This window comes from Aedes albopictus, chromosome 2 (genome assembly GCF_035046485.1).
Source record: "Aedes albopictus strain Foshan chromosome 2, AalbF5, whole genome shotgun sequence".
NCBI lineage: Eukaryota > Metazoa > Arthropoda > Insecta > Diptera > Culicidae > Aedes > Aedes albopictus.
In genome coordinates this window covers 486056275-486077825 of record NC_085137.1, presented here as the reverse complement: position 1 = coordinate 486077825, position 21551 = coordinate 486056275, and the positions used below count along the sequence as shown (strand labels likewise).

At 35.0% G+C, this 21551-nt stretch overlaps 1 protein-coding gene across 13 annotated transcripts in view; it reads right to left on the bottom strand.

Moving 5' to 3' along the window:
- LOC109424340 (collagen alpha-1(XVIII) chain) overlaps nt 1-21551 on the bottom strand; it is a 1002865-nt gene that overhangs the window by 22988 nt on the left and 958326 nt on the right. For 9 of the 13 annotated variants that reach the window (XM_062854154.1, XM_062854161.1, XM_062854156.1 and 6 more), the window contains 3 exons: nt 10139-10165; nt 4759-4773; nt 3342-3472 (listed from right to left, as the gene is read on the bottom strand). In XM_062854154.1, the coding sequence (XP_062710138.1) occupies nt 3342-3472; nt 4759-4773; nt 10139-10165 (173 nt within the window). The remainder of the gene's footprint in view (nt 1-3341; nt 3473-4758; nt 4774-10138; nt 10166-21551) is intronic. The other 4 variants (XM_062854160.1, XM_062854164.1, XM_062854155.1 and 1 more) reach the window with 3 other exon arrangements.

The following is a 21551-nucleotide window of genomic DNA, read 5'->3' as shown; positions in this document are numbered from 1 at the left end:
AGAGGGTTTCCGAGGGTCTCAGAAGGCTTTTGAGGGATAGTTCAAAGGGATTACGGGGATTTCAAGTGAGGCTAAACAGTATGACGTACCCCAGAGACTCCCAGAAACCCCACTGATACCTCGTGAGACTCCATGCAACACCGGTGAGACCCCCAGGTCCCCCCTGAGGTGCTTTGAAACGCTCCTGAGACCTCCAGGTACTCCCTAAAGCTCCATAGGATCCCTTGAAATGCCAATAAGACTTGAAAAAAAAAACACCAAATGAGATCTCCTGGACCACCCATTAGATCTCTCCAAACGCCTTGGAAATCTATCCAATCGGCCCCGGAACCCCCGGAACCCCCCGGGATCCCTGAAATACCCCTGAGACCCCATGGAACACCCCTGAGACCCCTGTCATTGAAACGTCCCTGTGATTCCCTGGGACTTCCTGGAGCCCCCTGGAATCCCTTGAAACGTATTTGATACTCCCTAAAGCACCCCTGAGCCTCCTGGAACCTCATGAAATCCCCCAAGACCCCTGAGACCCCCATGAAACTTCCCTGAGATCCGATGGAACACCCTGGAGCCCTAGGAGACCCTAGGAAACGCTATAACGCGCTCCTAAGACCCCTTGGAACCCCATTGAAAGCTCCTAGGACTCCCTGGAACGCTTTTGAGACCCCCTAAAGCGCTCCAAAGACCTCCTGAAACCTTCCTAAAATGGATCTGTGACCCATAGAACCCCCTTGGGACCCCCTAAAACGCCTCTACGATCCTCTGGAACGACCCTAGGACCCCCAGAAGCGCCCCTAATACTCTCTGAAACGCCCCAGTTCCCATTAAGCGCCTCAGAGGCACCCTGGAACACCTAGGTACCCACTGATACCCAATAGGATATCTAATTATCTCCTGAGTCCTCTTGAAACGCTCCTAAGATCTGCAGGTACCCTCAAAATTCTCCTTGGACCCCTGGGAATGCCTCTGAGATATACTAAAACACCCCTGGGACTCCCTAGAGCGTCCTTAAGCCCCCTAAAGCACCCTTGAGATCCCCTCGAACCCTCCTGAAAACGCCTAGGACCCGAGGAAACGCCTCTGAGTCCCCTTGGAATTCCCTAGACATCCCCATTAGGCGTCCCTCGGACCCCCACCTAGAATCTCCTGGAAACCACTGAAACCACCTAAAACTCCCTGAAACGACTTTGAGACTCCCTGAAACGCTTGAGATCTCCTAAAGCACCACTGGGACTCTCTGGAATCCTCCTGAAATCCCCTGGAATCCCCTAAAACGCCCCTGCAACCTGCAGACTTTCCTTCAGAAATTTATTCTGTATTTCGAGGACTTTAATGTTCTAATCCCTTCAGAAGTTGTAAAATAATCTCTAGGCATCTCCAGGAGGTCTTCAAAGTATTCCTTCAGAAAACACTCCAGGAATCCTTCCAATATTTATTGAGGGACTTCTTTGAGAATTTCACCAGTACTTTTGTCTGTAATTTCTGCAGAGATTTTTAAGGAAAAAATTTCAGAAATTCCTCTTCGAATTTCTGCAGGATTTTTTTTCTTTGAATTACTCATAGAGTTCCTCCAGAAGCTGTGATGTGATGTTTTTTATACACATTGAAGAGGTAACTTAAGAAATCTCTTCAGGTTTTCTTCCAGGTATTCATCATGGAATTCCCACAGAGATAACGTCAGAAGTTGCTTAAGAAATTTCTTTCAGGTAACACCAGTCGTTTTCAAGAAGTCCTCCAGGGAATGTCTCAATGAGTTCTTTCAATAATTCATCCAGTAATTTTATAGCAACTACTAGGATTACTTCTGAAAAATCTTTGGAGGAATATTTCAAACAATTTCTGCAGAAATCTCTGTCGGAATCCCAGAAGATATGTATAGCTAACGGAACTACAAAAGCAATTTCTAAAAAGAATTCTTTTAGAAATTTCCTGAGGAATTCCTGAAAGAATTTACCAAGGAGTTATATAAAGAACCCTTGGAAGCATTTCCGACAGAATGAAATTTTGACACAATACTTCTACACCAATACTTTACGTGCAGACAAATTTTCATTGAAATCGGTTCAGTATTCTTGGCTTCACAGTTTTAGGTAAACAAGTGATATTTTTTAAAGTGTCTGTTTGCCTAAGGTTCTCAAGTGGTAATTCTCTTGTTTCAATGATATCTGCGTCAACACTTACCGAAATTTTATGGTATTAGCCACACATAACATACTATTCCTGGACAAAAAAAAATCCGTCATTTATGTGAACGCAATCAAAAAGTAGGACATTATTTTGTGTGTCTCTTTTTTCGAGTGCAGTCTTTAGAACATATACATTTCCGTTTCATTTCATTCGATTTTAGATTAAATATTTTTTTGCACGCAAGGTTGTAAGCAAGCTCTGTACTGCAGACAGCCTGTAATTTTACAATCCGACGGAGAATTGTGTTGAAAGTGACGGAGGTTATTTTGTTACAGCAAACTCAATGTAACAATTAAGAAATGTGTAGTACTCTCCAATGGAGAGTTTTATAGAAGAGCGTGGGATGAGGTGCATTTAGGTTGATTGTCTACTCCGCAGAATCGTTACCAGCTCTGTGGCGAAGTTGGTTAACGTGTTCTGTCCAGTGAATTAGGGAGTCGTGAGTTCAAATCCCACCAAAACTACTTGTTTTTTCGTAATTCTTCCATGAATTTCATGCTTTAGACAAATGTACATGTACGTAGAAGGCATCCCCCGGGTACAGGTGAAATACTGACGATCAAAACGTGATATTGGTTTGATTGATATAAGAGATAAAAGATCTGGAAATAATATCTAAAATATGTTCCTGGAACATTTGGACAATATCATATTTTGATATTCTAAGATCAATCGAATAGCTCGCTACTATTGGTTAGATCTTATAAAATCTAAATATGATATGAAGATGATGTTCCAGGAGTAAATTTTTGATATTATTTTGAGATCTTTCATCTCTTATATCAACCAAACCAATATCCCTATTTGATCTCCATATCAAAATATGGTATCAATGAGCTCTTTTCCTCTACCCGGGATGTATACCATTTCAGTTGATTTTCCGAAAAACAACAACATTTGTGATAAAAGTAGCTGTTTGTAGAGTAGATTGTTGAACTCTCGTTACGCAGTTGTGTCCATATTTTTTGTTTCTTTTTGGAACAGCTTATTTACTTAGACCTGCTGCCCAAATGGCCCTAATTTATAAAATTATTTTAAAATTTCCTCATTCCAACGCGTATATAGCAACGGCGGCGACATCGTCCCGTGCATTATTTCATGCTTCATAAAACAAATATCAAAAACTTTTTCGATCAACTAACGAAAAAAAAACTTACCTCGACGAAAGGAACGCCCGGAACGTTCCCAGGAGCCCTGCGCGCCGTGCCTGCCGGTAGCAGGCATAGTCTGCTCCGCGGATGCCCTGGATATCGCCCGAGTACGGTTCGTTAAGTGCTCCCATCCGCAGCTGTGGTGGTGGAGGTGGAATACAAAATGAGATTGCGATCAGATTTGTTTCGGTCTGGTTTTTTTTTTCTTTCGATTGGGGGTTTCGGGAAGGTTTTCGTTTACTGCAACTGTTTCTTTAACAAAGCCGGGAAGGTATACACAACAACGCTTTACGGGGGGGAGCTCTGGCGGGGAGGGAGCATAATCAAATTATCGTAAACTAGAATGGTTTATAAATGCGCACTCAGTGGATGGACAAACAAAATCAACTGATGGGAAAACTGGGAAGCATTTGTCTTAAAGCGTAGAATGTCGTTAAATAAGGGAACGAAAAAAAAGAAAACTTCAAATCTAAAAAAGTGTGCACTATTTGTTTCTTATTTGAAAAATGGTTGTCATTCATAACGCTACAAAATTTTAAGGCATTTTGGTCATTTGTAGTGTTTACGCATGATAATCGATCATTCCTAGCAGATTTTCATGAAAAAAATAAAAAAAAATATAAAAATGTAAAAATATGAAATTTCTACGTATTTTAAATTGTGAGCATCCTAGAAATGAACGATCTGATGAATATGTTCACTTCTAAGAATAGCCAGTACGCATTGTTGTTGTCGATGCACTTAAGATAAACAAAAATGTCGATATGGAGCAACAAGTTTGTTAATTAAAAAAAAAAACAAAAAAAAAAATAAATAAAATATGGATTGAAATTTTTAAACCAAATCATATTTCCGAAAACTGTTCAAATTTATGTGGAAGGGAAGAGGACATGAACGAGAATGAATCAACTGTTCATTCGTGAAATTCGCTTCCTTACGTTTTGCAAGATGAAATGTAATGATCCGAACATGTCGCCTTGTAAAATCAAATAACGAGTTCATTTTTTGAAATCACGGCACAGTTTAGGCATCAAACTAGTGAACTTTAAAAGTTCATTTCTTGGGATGTTTAATGTACTTGTTTGATTTGTATGAGAAGACACTACGAAAAATATGTGAAATCATCAATAACCATAAAGAGCAATCGAATTTGGAAAACTATAAAAAACAATGGGAATATAATCTGACGGGAATGATCTAGGAAGATTTAAAACTTCCCATGTTTCATGGTTTCAAACAACCTATTTCAATCCACTTCCATGACAAATGACCAAAATTCGCGTGCTTTGCGTTTTTCGCGTACGAAATGCGATGAGGGTGCGTGTGCTACATTTATTTTGGGCGGGGGTCTTCCGTGTGACAAGGGCCAACCAACCAACACACAAAATGTGTAATAAATTTAAAAGTCTTCCATTTTCTTTACCATTCGGGGATACCACTGCTCATTTTTTATCATCGGATCCACACCCCACGTTCCGAACCCAGGCGAAGAGTTGGAGTGTTCGGGTTGTTTTTTTTTGTGGGTACCGGTTCATCAAACATTTTCGAACCGTGGGCAAGTCGTGCCAGAAAGAGAGACAGGCAGATGGGTGAAAACAGGAGAAAAAGAGAAAAAGACAAGAATGCCAGAGATAAGAAAAAAGGTTAAGCCTTCTGCAGAAGTTGCTCTTAAGATTTTTCCTACAAAAGTCGATTGGGATCAGTGCCGTAAAAATGAAGGACAGAAAAAAAAACTGAAAGTGAGGGTGCAGTAAGCTCTAAGCGAAGGTGAAAGCTCTGAGGTAGGTGGTGGGTCGTTATCTGGAATTGTAATTGCTGAAATTCAATTATTTTAATCGTGATTCTAATGATGGTGGCAGAATTTTAAAAGAGACATTTAGATGACGATGGGAAGGGCCAGCAATTGTTGAAAGAATGATTTTTGCTACTTCTACGACGGTGCTATTCCGCTGATGATGGTGAAGATGATGGCAGTGATTATGGAGGATATTTGCTAGCCTCTTTGAATACTCAAGAAATGGTCTTACTGCAATTGCGACATCATAATCGTTATTGATCGGTTTTAATTTAGATGGATAATGAGGTGAAAGCGAGTGCTTTTCAATTACTGTGCTCGTAATGACTCGTGTTTGAGATAATGCCATGAACAGCTTGGATATTGTTTCTTCGATATTCTGTCTTATTTCTTTTATTTTTATATTTTATTAACTTCTGTTTTCTATATTGTCTTCTTTTTTCTATCTTCTAGTCTTCTAGTCTTCTAGTCTTCTAGTCTTCTAGTCTTCTAGTCTTCTAGTCTTCTAGTCTTCTAGTCTTCTAGTCTTCTAGTCTTCTAGTCTTCTAGTCTTCTAGTCTTCTATCTTCTTTCTTCTATCTTCTATCTTCTATCTTCTATCTTCTATCTTCTATCTTCTATCTTCTATCTTCTATCTTCTATTTTCTATTTTACATCTTCTATCTTTTACCTTTTCTATCTTCTATTTTCTCCCTTCTATTTTCTGTTTCAAGTTGTTTACAGTTATTCATATTCTATTTCTATCTTTCATACACTATTTTCTAAAATTTTTATCAGCTCTATTTAGTCATCACATCTCTATGTACTGTGAATTATCTTTTAAAATGGCGAAGTTAAAAAAACTATCAAACCATTAAATACACTTTTGGAAAGCAAAGAAAGTGTCAAAAAACGGATGAAAGTGCACTTTCCTGGTTCCCCCCCACATATTCCTACCATTCGACTTCCGGAAAAGCCAAACCCCAATGAAAGCTCAGCAGTCAGTTGCATGGTCAGTCGATTCGCGCTTGGTCGGGTCAAAACCAGCCGCTTTAAACTTTTACCACCGTAGTCGCCACTCTGTTTTTTTTTTCTCTCTCTCTGGAACATGGGGCAAAGTTGAAGTTCAAAGTGCACACACACCACGAACGGCGGGAAAAACAATTTTTGCTCATCTGGCCCCTCCCGAAAAAAAAGCCATTATTCGGACGCGCGAAAGCGATTTGTGGTTATTCTTTCTGGTACGGGGTTTTTTCCCTCTGGCTGTCGTCGTCGGCATCGTACATACGAAGTCCAATGAACGACTGACTGAAATAGGAAAAGTTGCGGAGTTCGCTTTCCTGAGTTCGTCGTCGCAGCAGTCGTCATTTTAACAGGACGATGAAAATTATGTCGGCTATAAAATTATCGTTTATTATCATAAATTAGGATACGTCGAGCTGGACTGTCTTGCTGTGGCTGCTGCTCGAGGCACAATGGAATACAGTGGAATAATGCTGTCATATCACGAAGACTTGTGGATTTTTTTTTAAATTTAGAAAATTTAGAAAATTCAGAAAATTTAGAAAATTTAGAAAATTTAGAAAATTTAGAAAATTTAGAAAATTTAGAAAATTTAGAAAATTTAGAAAATTTAGAAAATTTAGAAAATTTAGAAAATTTAGAAAATTTAGAAAATTTAGAAAATTTAGAAAATTTAGAAAATTTAGAAAATTTAGAAAATTTAGAAAATTTAGAAAATTTAGAAAATTTAGAAAATTTAGAAAATTTAGAAAATTTAGAAAATTTAGAAAATTTAGAAAATTTAGAAAATTTAGAAAATTTAGAAAATTTAGAAAATTTAGAAAATTTAGAAAATTTAGAAAATTTAGAAAATTTAGAAAATTTAGAAAATTTAGAAAATTTAGAAAATTTAGAAAATTTAGAAAATTTAGAAAATTTAGAAAATTTAGAAAATTTAGAAAATTTAGAAAATTTAGAAAATTTAGAAAATTTAGAAAATTTAGAAAATTTAGAAAATTTAGAAAATTTAGAAAATTTAGAAAATTTCGAAAATTTCGAAAATTTAGAAAATTTAGAAAATTTAGAAAATTTAGAAAATTTAGAAAATTTAGAAAATTTAGAAAATTTAGAAAATTTAGAAAATTTAGAAAATTTAGAAAATTTAGAAAATTTAGAAAATTTAGAAAATTTAGAAAATTTAGAAAATTTAGAAAATTTAGAAAATTTAGAAAATTTAGAAAATTTAGAAAATTTAGAAAATTTAGAAAATTTAGAAAATTTAGAAAATTTAGAAAATTTAGAAAATTTAGAAAATTTAGAAAATTTAGAAAATTTAGAAAATTTAGAAAATTTAGAAAATTTAGAAAATTTAGAAAATTTAGAAAATTTAGAAAATTTTGAAAAATTAGAAAATTTTGAAAATTTAGAAAATTTTGAAAATTTTGAAAATTTTGAAAATTTTGAAAATTTTGAAAATTTTGAAAATTTTGAAAATTTTGAAAATTTTGAAAATTTTGAAAATTTTGAAAATTTTGAAAATTTTGAAAATTTAGAAAATTTAGAAAATTTAGAAAATTTAGAAAATTTAGAAAATTTAGAAAATTTAGAAAATTTAGAAAATTTAGAAAATTTAGAAAATTTAGAAAATTTAGAAAATTTAGAAAATTTAGAAAATTTAGAAAATTTAGAAAATTTAGAAAATTTAGAAAATTTAGAAAATTTAGAAAATTTAGAAAATTTAGAAAATTTAGAAAATTTAGAAAATTTAGAAAATTTAGAAAATTTAGAAAATTTAGAAAATTTAGAAAATTTAGAAAATTTAGAAAATTTAGAAAATTTAGAAAATTTAGAAAATTTAGAAAATTTAGAAAATTTAGAAAATTTAGAAAATTTAGAAAATTTAGAAAATTTAGAAAATTTAGAAAATTTAGAAAATTTAGAAAATTTAGAAAATTTAGAAAATTTAGAAAATTTAGAAAATTTAGAAAATTTAGAAAATTTAGAAAATTTAGAAAATTTAGAAAATTTAGAAAATTTAGAAAATTTAGAAAATTTAGAAAATTTAGAAAATTTTAAAAATTTAGAAAATTTTAAAAATTTAGAAAATTTTAAAAATTTAGAAAATTTTAAAAATTTAGAAAATTTTAAAAATTTAGAAAATTTAAAAAATTTAGAAAATTTTGAAATTTTGAATTTTTTTTTTTTTTGAAAATTTAGAAAATTCAGGCCAAACATGTCTAAAGGTCCAATCTGCAGAAGAGAGGCTCTCTTTGGTTTTCCTCTCTTTCGATAATATCTCAGCTGTTTATTTAAATAATGATTGTCTCCTTGCATAGAACGATGGTCAAAACAATCGTCTTTTGATTTGTACTGCAAAAGTAGTAGAAAAGTGTATCATTATATTGCAATAGTTGAAAGAGAAAGTGAACAAAGAGAGCCTCTCAAATGCAGATAGGACCTATTGAAATGTTTGGCCTGAATTTAGAAAATTTAGAAAATTTAAAAAATTTAGAAAATTTAGAAAATTTAGAAAATTTGGAAAATTTAGAAAATTTGGAAAATTTAGAAATTAAAAAAAATGAAACTTTTCAATTCTTTTTATTTTTATCTATGAAACTGAGTGGTAGATTTTTGACCACATCCTATTCCCACTGTGCCAAATTCGTGGCGCTTCTTGCAATAGAATCATCAAGAAAAACTTTTGACCAGTTGTCAGATTTTTCAGGGGACAAGCAATTGTCCGCCTTGAAACTGAAGCGAATGACTTTTTCAAACCGTCAACATTTCGGGGGCAATGGCAGGATGTTGTGGTTTGAAGCAACGACAATAATGGCGCGGCAGCCTTCAACAGTGTGGAAAAGTTTCGACACCATAATTTTCACATGCCTTCGGCTGGAAATCTCCTCCACGCAATCATCCACGTGGGGGGGATAAGTTTTTGTTACTGGTCGTCGGAGGCCTCGGCTTGTCTGTCTCCAGGTCGTGCGTTTCAGTGCCGTCGAGATCAATTAAAGTTGGGCAAGTTTGGTCGCCAAGGGGGCTGGGGATTATGTAAATTGTTGACCGAGAGAAAAATTGAAACTTTATGGGTTCGGTGAAAGCGGCGCATTTAATGGAAAAATTTTGAATATGGGCTGGAGGGTTGTCTATATATTGAATACAGTAGGCATTTCCGTTAAGTCCAGTTTTGTTTTTTTTTTTTATATTTTCTTTCAAAGACAAACATTAAAATATGTCAATTTGAAACTGATGCAGAATGCTAGATTTAATTAGCCCATAAACATACAAAAAAGACAATTTTCTCAATATGTTTTAATACCACTGTCAAGAGATATTTTGGTCAGAATTTTTTGGAAAACTTCTGTTGGTATCTCGGAAGAAATTTTCTTAGATTTCATCCAGAAATTTTTCTAAAATTATCATTTATTTAAAATCTGAATTTTGTAGGCTGGCAGACTTGGATGAATGTGGATGAACTCCTCGTTGCAAAAATGTCGATTTTTAATCAAATCAAATTTTGGTTGTTGGTTTATCCTCGTTCGTGTTAGGAGAATCGCTATGAATATAAAATTACAAAAATTGTATAGACATTTCAAAATCAGAATTTCTGTTGACCATGAATGGAATGGAATGACATGCAACAATGGTACATATTAGCCCGAAAAGTCTAAAGGCAATGGTGAGCTCTGAGCAAAAAAAGAAACATTAATCCATTGAACCTCTGAGATGTGCGGCATTAGTAGGTAGATAGGAAATGAAAGGTTAAACAAATTCTTAAAAATATAAAAATCTAAAAGTAAGCGCCTGCAGATGTAACAAACAAATTGGTGTGTGGGGGTTCATCATCATCGAGGATGGGGCGTTCGCTGATGGTGCACGTAGGAAGCCAAAAGATGAAAAGCTTTCGGTTCGTCAGTTTATCCCTTTCCTTCAACCCTAATGGTTCCCGGAAGGTCACCGACCGACCGACCGACCGATGTGCTTTGAGCGAAGAAAAAATAAAAAAAACGCTAAAAGATATATTTACCGATTCGTATTCCGGGGACGCTGTGAACTATGCGGATGCGATAGGGGCGCGTGAAGGCGGACATGCAGGTGGTGATGGTGATGTTTACACGCATTTTTTTCGGGGGTTGTTGGGTTTCGGACGGTTGGTTAGTATTTGACGTGGGAGATTGGTTCAGTTGGGCCGGCCGGATGTAGAAAAAAGAAGGGAAGGAGAGATTTTTTTTAAACAAATATTAGTTGGGTTAATGAACTGGATATTGCATGCTTGTTAAAACGATAGGAGAAAGATTTTTATGACAGTATGTATTTTAAACAGGTATTTCATTTCGCACCATATATATAATTAGCTACTCTGATATTCTCTCATATTGTAAATCCTCTGAAAGGTATGTATTGTATTGCATACTTTAGTAATCCCTCGTGGTTTTTGTATCCATAGATTTATAAAAAAAGTAAAACAATTCACGAAAGTGTCTAGTATAGGATAAAATATTTAAAAAAAACAGGTACCTCTCTTGGACCATGAAAACTAGTCCCCAAAAATATAAGAAAACTAATATATATTACGTATTTATTGCACCGAAATACACTTAGGCCCTTTTAAAGTATTTTTCCTTAAAAGTATAACTCTTAACCTTTTCGTCGACAAAATGATTTTTTATATTTTGTCGGTAATGTTTTTTTTTTGAAAATTTTTGTCTTTGTCGACCACTTTGTCTAATTTGTCTAAATTTGTCATGCTAGGGACAACCTCCTTAAGAGAGACTGCGAGAAGATCGGATCCCTGTGGAAACTTGTTCCCTTCGTGTGTTGTCATTTTCATGCTCCTCTCCCTCCCCCTCCCCATAATATAGCTTAGAAATTTCCTTTCAAAAATATTTTTTGAGAATTTTTACGGACTTCGTAAATAGTTTTAATTAATTTGTATTTTTTTGCATTGCCGAGAAAATTTGCTCACGACTTCGCAAAAAAGAACATTGTGTTTAGGATGCTTCGTTCTTAAGGCGAAACTGGAAGGATTTTCTCATTTTTTCGGTTTTTGATTTTTTATCAAATAACGAAGCAATATTTTCAAAATCGGTTTTCGTACACATGTAGAGTATGGATCAAGCTATCTTCTGAATTTTTTTGAGGTGGAAAATGTTTTCCATTTTTGCAGAAACCATTTTTATGTGGAATTTTGTTCAAAAATGGTTTCTGCAAAAACGAAAAACATTTTCCACTACAAAAAAATTCAGAAGATACCTTGATCCATACTCTACATGTGCACGAAAACCGATTTTGAAAATATTGCTTCGTTATTTAATAAAAAATCAAAAACCAAAAAGTGAGGAAATGCTTCCAGTTACGCCTTAAGTTATGATTTTTCAAAGAAAACGACTCATATAGCACATCCGGATAATTTCTAAAAAATTGGTTATAACTCAGGAACGGAGAAAAACCACATCTTGACAATTTCACTGAGTATACCTTATTAGCCTGGTACACGGTTTATATGGGAAAATATAAAAAATGAGAAAACCCCAACTCCTGTATACTTTTTGAGTTTAATTTTGGTTCCATATCAACTGTGCAAAATTTCAGATCGATCGAAGAAACTTTATTTTAGCGCCCACCATTCTTAGTTTTTCATACGATTTACTATGGGGAAAAATTACTTATTCAAAGAAAAATCGTTTGAGGTCACCCATTGATCCCTAAAAATAAATCGTTGAATTATTTCTGTAGACAACTTCATGAGGAATCAGACCTCCGAAGACTGCAAAACGATGCGACATTCGTGGAAAAAGTTTTTAAGCCTTACCTGATCGATAAAATGACGAGATTTTATTATTTATTGTTGTTCCTTACATGTTAAACGGCGTTGGCATGCCATTCGGTTTTTAGTCAATAACTTTTTCCACATGCCTTAGATCACTTTGCAGTCTTCACAGGGATTGTTCCTCGTAAAATTTTCAACAGAAACCATTTAGGGGTTAAGGGGCAACCTGAGGCGATTTTTCTTTGAAAAAGTGCTTTTCTCCATAGTAAATCGTATGAAAACTTGAAACGGCTGGCGCTAAAATATAGTTTCTCCGATCGAGTTGAAATTTTGCACAGTTGATATGGGGCCAAAATGGAACTCAAAAAGTGTACAGGAATGAAATTTTTGTGTCCCATGCTATTACCTTATATAATTTACTTCCTAATTTTTTTTTTGAGAATTTTTCCTAAATAGTTTTTCCAACTTGTCTGAGATTGCTCAGAAATTATCTCAACATCGCTGAAGAAGCTTATTGAAAATTTTTGCAGAACATTGCAATTGTTCTGGAAACTTTGTGTTGATTTTTCCAAGAATGCTTCCTGAAATTCAAGCATTACGTCGAAAGTTCCTTTAGAACTCTGCAAGGATTCCCCCAAAAATTTTACTAGAATTTCTTTGAAACTTTATCTGATAATTTCTACAGAAATTCCACCAGAAAGCTTAACACGTTTCTTCTGAAATTTCTAAGTGTTTATCCGAAGATAAATTAAAGAAATTTTTCAGAGGGTTCTTTAGGAAATGTCCTTCGCTACTGAATACAAAAATCATTGAAACAGCAAAAAATAAGATCGTCATGGTCAAACCGGCTGAGAAGTCGGCTCTGCTCCAGTTTGAATGTAATTCCAACAGGAATAAGAAGAGGAAACTGACGTGAAAAATGCACGCACATGCTTCCCATCACAAAAAAACAACGTTGATTTTGAATGATACAGTTTTGATTTCAAAACTTGATATTTGCCCAACAACATACAACAAATGCTGGTAGAAGTTTTCATTGCTAAACGATCGATTTCAAATTTATGAGATTTTTTTGAAATTTCGGTTAATTTCCATACTAGCGAATGTTGCTACCTTTGGGCTCCATTTTCTTCAATTCCCCTTTTCGTCGAATGTTACTGTTATGCAGTGATGGGCATTACCAAAATTTCAAAAATTCTACTTGAAGTTCAAGCAACTTCATTTGAAAGAAATCTCTTAATTTCAAAATATTAAATTGTCACTAAATAGCTGAAGCTTTCGGAGATTTTTTATGTTCTCTTCAATCGAAAAATGTTTGGCAGAAACTCTAAAATCTGTGGAGTTCTGTAGTATTTCATGGAATCGAAATGGTAAAATTTATTTTAAAAACAATCCAACTTATCTCAAATTTTTGAAACAAAGAGTTAGCTACGACTGATTGCTTATGCATTTTAACTTTATATTGACTTTTTTCTCCAGAAAACGAAAAAACGCTGTAAATCTAAAAAAAAAATCTAAATTTTTTATATAAAATACGTATTTATTTTTAAATTGAACATTTTTGACACAAAAGTCACAATGAAACCGATAAAATGTACTTATTTCAAAATTTCTAAAATGACTTAAGAGCTGTCCATAAACGGAATGACCACAACTCATAATGGACGACCCCCAATTGGACTGGAAAAGGAACAGCAGCCACACATCAGCATTACTGTGGACAGGGTAGAAAAGTGACAGCAGCACAAAGGCAGCAGTTAGATATTGTAAAATGAGAATAGAATACATTTAGGCGCTGTACAAAGTGTAATTGCAGCGTCCAATTGGAATCGCTCACGTACTGCTGTTCTACGCATAATTGTCCCATGTTATATGAGATCCCAATATAACATGGAACAATCGGGCGTAGAACGGCAGCGTAGTGCCCTTGTGGACAAAAGAGCTGTAAATTAGGTTACGTGATCAAGAATAAAAAAAAAGCTTATGAAATTACCATCTCAAAAATATTTTTTTGAGAATTTTCCACGAGTTCGGGCATAGCTTTCCCGGCATTTTTTCAGTTTTTTTTGTATTCCTGAGAAAATTTACTTTCATTTTTATAAAAAAAAACTTTGTTTATACGATGCTTCGTTCTTGTGTTATGACTTTTCAAAGTAAATAGTGTCAGGGGAAAACAAAAAAAAATCCACCTGAGTTTTCCGGAATAATAGGCTACCCTGATTTTTTCTCAATTTTTTTTATTCATATATTTATGACAATCTGAGATCCGTCTGCCAAATTTGTACGATAATAAAAAAAACTCAAAGGTGAAAGTTTGGCATCCCCTGATGCAGAACTTTTGATAGCGTTCACAAAAAATAGCTCATTTTTTACCAGTAATTGTATATTAGGGTAGGTAATCATGAGTTGAATCAGATTGCGGCTTTCTCAAATAGCGGGACTTTTGACCGATTTTTTTATTCACATGGAAACAATTTACTATAGTAAGGTCTCAGGTAAATGAAAGCCACGGGTATTAGCTTTTCGTAAAGTGATAAAAAGTTTACGTTTTCATCAAATTTCATTGAAAATTCAATTACACACCCAACTAACAATCACTCATTTTACAAGCACCTTCACGACGAATTGATTCAGCATGATGCTGAATAACATTTGGACAATTTTCAGGCACAACCTTTGTTCGGGTTTTGTTCACACAAATTTGGAGAAACTGTAAAGCATAGTGTTGTGTACCAACTGAAATGTTTGTTGTTAAATCGTTTTACAAATATATAGTAAAGCTGTTATTCAGCTTCAGCAAAAATGATTAAAAATAAAAAAAATGCAAAATTTTTCAATTTCCACGAGAGTATGATTGGAGCTTAATGCTGTGAACAAATATTGTGAAATAATAACTGCACATAAATTTACCTAAATCCAGGATCGAACTCGAGACCCGTCGATTGCAGCCGCATGCCTTCCTATCTGCGCCATCCTAGAGAAGATGAATTGCAGCGCTCAAATCAAAACATAAACTTCCCGTGGTTTTATAATGATCAGACTCTGACTTCTATACAGCAGTGGTGAATTAGCACAACATTATGGTTAACGACTGAACAACAGAATTATTCAGCTGTTGTTCGGTAAAAAACACATGTTTTTCATCATGTACTCTGAGTCGAAGTATGATGAAACGAAAGCGCTTATTTGACTTGTGAAAAACACATTGTTCAGATACATGTCCTAATTTTTACACGAACTTAACAAGAAGCAGAAAAAAGTCTTGTTAAACTATGTTGTAAAGGAATTACTGCGAGTCGAATAAAAATCTTATTAAACGCTTGAAAAGTGTTTTAAATTATCATTATTAATACCAATACGAAAAGTTGAACATTGGCTACTTTTTCAATTGAAAAAGCATTTGTACAGTAATATGTACAGCATATTTTTAGTTCAGCTATAATTACTATTATAAAGCAACAATTCAGCATGCATGCTTGTTTGCGGCTGGCGATTGTTAGTTGGGCAGCGTAACAAAAATTAACTTTTTGTCTGTCTCAAGAACAAACTTATGTGTCTCCGAAGGATTTTGGGACGCTGAATCCGAATCCGGGCTCAGATTTGCTCTAACACGTCACAAATACCTCAATTTATAGGGCAAAATATGCGATTTTGGGCTTTTTTGACTGCAAGCCATTAAGCAAGGAAATATTTTTTTTAGGCAATCAAAAGGTTAATTGGTCAATAAGCATCTAAATTAACGACTCATGCAAAATATTTCGTTTTACCACATCGCATTTGATAGTTTTAAGCGATTTATGTTAGGTACGATATTTCCCGTACAAGTCACCCTCCAAAAGTTGTATGCAAGTTTTCTTACTAACATAAAATGCTTAAATCTATCAAATTTGATTAGGTAAAACGAAATATTTTGCATGAGTCATTAATTTAGATGCTTATTGACCAATTAACCTTTTGATTGCCTAAAAAAATATTTCCTTGCTTAATGGCTTGCAGTCAAAAAAGCCCAAAATCGCATATTTTGCCCTATAAATTGAGGTATAGCTCAAAATTGTGACGTGTTAGAGCAAATCTAAGCCTGGATTTGGATTCAGCGGCCCAAAATCCCTCGGAGACACATTAGTTTGCTCTTGAGCCAAAAAAATGTTGCGCTGTGTTATTTGTCAATAATGAAATTAATCTTACGAGGGTTCAACCGTAATCATAATTTGAACCAATCTTAATCTAGATTTGAGCTAGTGGCGGCAGCTGCTCGAGCAATTCCCACGACAGCCAATTTCATGCGAAACAACTAAAAATCACATGGATCTGCTAATTCTAATAACTGTTTTTCATTAGGCAGTGCAATTTCAGCTCAGAATGTTCGGAATTCTTCAGGAATTTGGAATCTAAATTTGGAGTTTTCCATCGCTCAAGAGTAACCAAAGCTACCACTGGCGCGGTCTGCAGGCCAATACTGGAAGCTTGCCCCCGTTTACTAGTTCAAAATTAAGATTACAAATGGTTCAATTTAAGATAACATTGTCGAGGTACGAGTTACGTTAATTTGATAATTTAAAGACAAATAATGCAGAATATTACTCGGTTGGTCGATTTTACGATAAATAGGCTTTCATTTAACGGTTTCACTTATTGCGTGTGATACAATGCGTGAACTGTACGAGTACACCGAAAATGTGCTTCCTATGGAAGGGATATCGGTGAAATCACAGTGATTTTTCATTTGCTTATTTTCAATTAAGAAACCGCTTCATTCAGTGGTTTCAATGTCAATGCTGTCAGATTATATTACAGAAAGTTGTTTACCACCTTTTCCGGGACAATATTCCTTATAAAGTATGTCATTTTAATGAATTTCGAAATGGTTCAAATTAAGATTACAATTTGACTAGTTCAAAATTATATTTCTTACCCTATGTGTAGCTAATACCATAAAATTGGAAACATTTCATCAACATCGGTTGAGTATTGGCGCAAATATTGTCGATACCAGTATTCAAAGCTCAAATCGCTTCAAGGTAAATTATAGGCACGTTTTAACATTTCTAAGTTTAGTGTGTACTAATTTTACTGTACCACCATAGACTAATTTCAAGACCTCGATGTACCAAAGAAAACGATCAAATTTTGTGTGTCTAGTCCAGTACCCAATAATATTCATAACCGTGTATTTTTTTCCGTGTAAATAGCCTTTTGTGTGAATTATATTTAGCGTGTTACACTGATCTGACAGCTCTGACAGCAAAGGACTGAACATAAATTACATAAAGTGGGTACCGAGGATTGTTCACAATCTGCGAACTTGACTGCGGAAAAAATCGCGACCGTGACGCCGCTGGTACAACTGTCATTACTGCCCGATTCTTATCAAAATTAGACACTGTAAAAATACAAAAAGTTCAACTTTGAGCTATCTTGCTTGAAAACTTTCAACTTTAGGACTGTTTGATTGTCACAATACAAAAATAAACTTTTTTGTTACATATAAAGAACATTTTTTCTATTGAAATCGGTTCAGCAGTTTGGTGCTAACACGCTCTAGAGTTAAAACGGTAAAAAAGTAATAATTGTGATAATGTTTGTTTGTCCAGGGTTCTCAAATGGCAAGTGTTTTTCTCGTTTCATCGATATCTCTGGCGACACTAAAACGATTTTGATGAATTTTTCAAGTAGAAAAATCAGCCATTTTTTGTGAATGCAATCAAAAGTTATGCATTATTACTGTGCCCATTTTTTTCGAATACACTATTTACCTAGACTATCCTATTCATTGGGCCTGTGCACTTTTTCAAAAATGCCTACCCCCTCCCCCTATTTTGACTGACATCCAAGAAGAAGTCACTGGCCAAAATTTCAACCAAATTCATTGAAATTAAAAGGAACACCAAATCAATTTTTCATTTTCCGACTATTTTCGATTGGAAGATATACATATTTGTGTTCAAGTTCTCCGAATATCATATGTCAATAAAACTTAAAGAAACATATGTAAAAATCACATTTGTAATCCGAAGAGCCTTAACAAGTTGGTTTTTTGATAGAATTCGTTCAAAAACAGCCTAATATACGTTTCAAATCGCAATGTCCAAAACGGTGTTTAATATTTTAGTATTATCGTTATTTGCTGTTAGAAATCAAAATTCGAGAAAGTCAAATACGTTCCAAAACTAGCTTTTCGGAGGCAATCATGCTTTAATGCGCAAAAAACTTAATCACACCAGAACTGTTATTGATGATTAACACGCTTGTGTGTAAACTTTCTCAAATTTTATTTAGTTTTTTCTTCAACGCTCAATCCCTTCAACTTTGGTGCAAATATCGAAAAGACTTAAGAGATTTTAACGCTGTTTAGACATTCCAATTTGAAACGTATATTAGGGGTTTCTGGTTAAAATTCTATCATACAATCATTTTTCAATTTTTTTTTCTCGGATTACAAGTGTGATTTTTACATATATTTCATTAAGTTTTATCAACAGGGATAGACACATTGATCGGGACAGGCAAAATTTTCACTTTTCAAAAAATGAAACTTCATCTAGAAAAGCCCGATCATTCCCAAATTTGGATCTTTGATAATCAACTAGTTGATCAACTTTCAGTTAAAATTTGAGAATGGTTGATGCGCTTTTCGAAAAGTTACAGCTATTTGACAATTTTTTGTAAGTTGGTCGGAGAATTTGTAGCAGACATAAAAGAAAGAATTATTTTTTGTCATGTTTGAGTGTAGTTATGATTTTTTAAAGTCTGGAAAACATTAAATTCATTTAATGCAACTCTTAACTTTAATGGATTTAGGTGAAATTTCAACCAGCGACTTCTTTTTGGATACCTATTACAATATGGGTGTGGCCTTGAGAATCAAAGAACATTTTTGAGAAGTTGACAGGCCTACCATTTATTTTCCGTGAAGCTGTTGTTCTGGTAGAATGATCAAACTCTCTGAGAGTGATCCAACTGTCTGGAAACAGTCAATTTCACATAGGCTGGACGAACTTGTTGAAAAAAGTGTATTTTTCGTAAGAAATCTTTTTTTTCTTGACATTTAGTAATCCTCGCAAGGCTAACCATTTTCTCTGAGTAATGGAAAACCCACATTGATCCAGTTGCTCCAGCCATTGTTTTAAATAAACATACTGTCCAGCCGAGGTTTTTGAAAGATTTCAGTTTGAATGAAAACAAATACATGCCCAAATTAATTTATTCAAACTTCAAATTCACCATGCAGCCTCCGGTTCCAATTTGATTCTCTGAATTCCGTCGAAAAGATATTTCTAGTCAGTATTTGCTCAATTTTCAAATTGAGCAGCATATTAAATATGCTGTTCCCCCATCCCATCATAATCTAGCTGTTTCGTGATTGTCATTTTTTCCTTCTGTTTATCGTTTCGGTTGCGGCGACATAAAGAATAGTCGCTTTATGAAAATCCCCACGAGGAATTGACTCTGACGGTCGCCTGGACTCCCAGGCTCCCGGGCTCTCCTACCATGACAGGACAACGACGCTGCTCGTTGCCACGAAAAGCGCACCACCGCACCGGGCGGGCATAAAATAGAGAAATAGTAGAGAGAGATGAAAATATTATCCCGCGGGGCTTATCGCGTCCAAATCTGCTCCTGGTCCAAAGCTATGCCGGTGGAAAACGCGGAATATATTTAGTATACCGGGATACAACAATGGCCACACTGGCACTACTGGCTGGAATGACGACGGACGGTGGGATCCAGTTTGGACTTCCGCGTACTTCCGCTGGCTGATGGTGAAACAAAGCAGTGGCACGTGGAATTCGCTCGATTGGACCGATGTAGGAACCTGTGCCCTTCTTCGGTCGTGGTGGAGCCAGATGAGCTTCGTCGAAACAACAACATTGTTCATGCTTCGGTTGCTGGTCCAGCTTAGTCTTATTTGTGTCCATGGGTGTAGCAACGAGGAGGTCATGGGATCGGACAGCCTTAATCTTTTTCTTCTTGGTTTAACGACCTATCTGGGACAAAACATGCTTCACAGTTTAGTGTTGTATAAGCACTCCCACAGTAGCATTTTTCGAAAAAAAGATCCAAAAAGTGTCAACCTATTATACTTTTTTCAACGTTCGAAAAGTGCCTATTTTTAAAGACTTTTGCAACACTAATATAGTGTTGATCAACGTTCAAATTTTCATTCGATTCGGTTCACTGGTTTCGAAGATACGACAGTTCTAAATTTTGTTGCTTAAAAAATAGTATTTTACGAGTACGGTCCTAGCTTTGCGAAAGATTAACCATGCGAGCTCAAATTTGTACCAATGATGCACATATACTAGGATTGATTGATTGATTGATTGATTTGTCTTTATTTAAATGACTTTCAGCCCTTGGCTTGATTTTTTTGTGCATTCTATGGAAAGTTACAGCTTGTTGAACATTTTTGTGAGAGACAAAAGTTGTCTATCCCAAACATTTTGGCCACCCCCTGTATATACGTATGGGATGTATATGCCATCAATTTTTTATGGAACTCTTAAAAACCTATTCCGTAATATTAGTAGCTATCACTATGAAACGTAGCATAACAGAAACAGCTAGAATGTATGATTTTTTTCAAAATCTCCAAGTTGCATTTGGCGGAATCCAGAATCTAATCTTCCATGGAGTTCAAAACTTTATGTCTTCACTTCCAGTTTCAACAGTAGCGTTTTGTGCTTCACTACATGTTGCATGATTATAATCAGCCATGTTCACTGAATATCGGGAATTATTTTGCATTTTAAAATATTCAGGGTTGTCCAAACTGTCCAAGAAGTAATTTATTGAAATCTATAGTTATGGTAGTAACTAGTTTTGCTAAAACTAACCTTTAGATTGACATTAAGATACATTCCAAAATACTTTTGAATTTTTTCCCAGATATAGGAACTTACGGTTGTAAGGGATGTTAATGTTGCGTGAATCAAAAAAGTAAAAAACCATATTTACAACTGCATATCCCATGATCTGAATTGCAGAATAGTTTGGATAATGATGGATATCCAAAGATATCCTACAGCTGTAGTCACTTCTGATATTCTATGAGCTCCAGTAAGCCACCACGCTAATGTTGAAATCAAGAAGCGAGCTTTTTCAACGTGTTGTATAAAATTCAACAGCGCGAACACTCGAGGGTTAGCAATAGTTTGGATTACCTAGATCTACTGATCTCATTATGCCAACTGAACTTTCAGAAGATTCATGGGACATCTTGTTTATGTTCGGAATGTTCAATTCCGAGGGGTTTCAACGAGTTTTCGGGGAAATCAGAGCGATTTCGGGAGGTATCAGGGGCTTCCAGGAGAGCTTTAGAAGATTTGAGAAGGATTTCAAGGCATTTCTGGGGATTTTGGGAGATTTCAGAGTGGCTTCAGAGACTTCAGGGGCTTTCATGGAGTTTCAATCAGATTTCCGGGGGTTTCAATGTGCTTCAGGGGCTACCTGGAGAGTTTCAAGGGGATGTCTAAAATGTTACAAGGCGTCGTAAGACGTTTCAGTGGATTTCAGTGGTCAGGCAGTTTAAGTGGACTTCAATTAAATGTAAGGGAAGTCTACGGGAGTCTCTGGGGGGTTTCATGTGGGATTTAATAGTGTTCCAAGGCGTTGCGGAAGGTTTGAGACGGTTTCGGGGGGTAGAGCTCAAGGAAACTTACGTGGTCCCCAC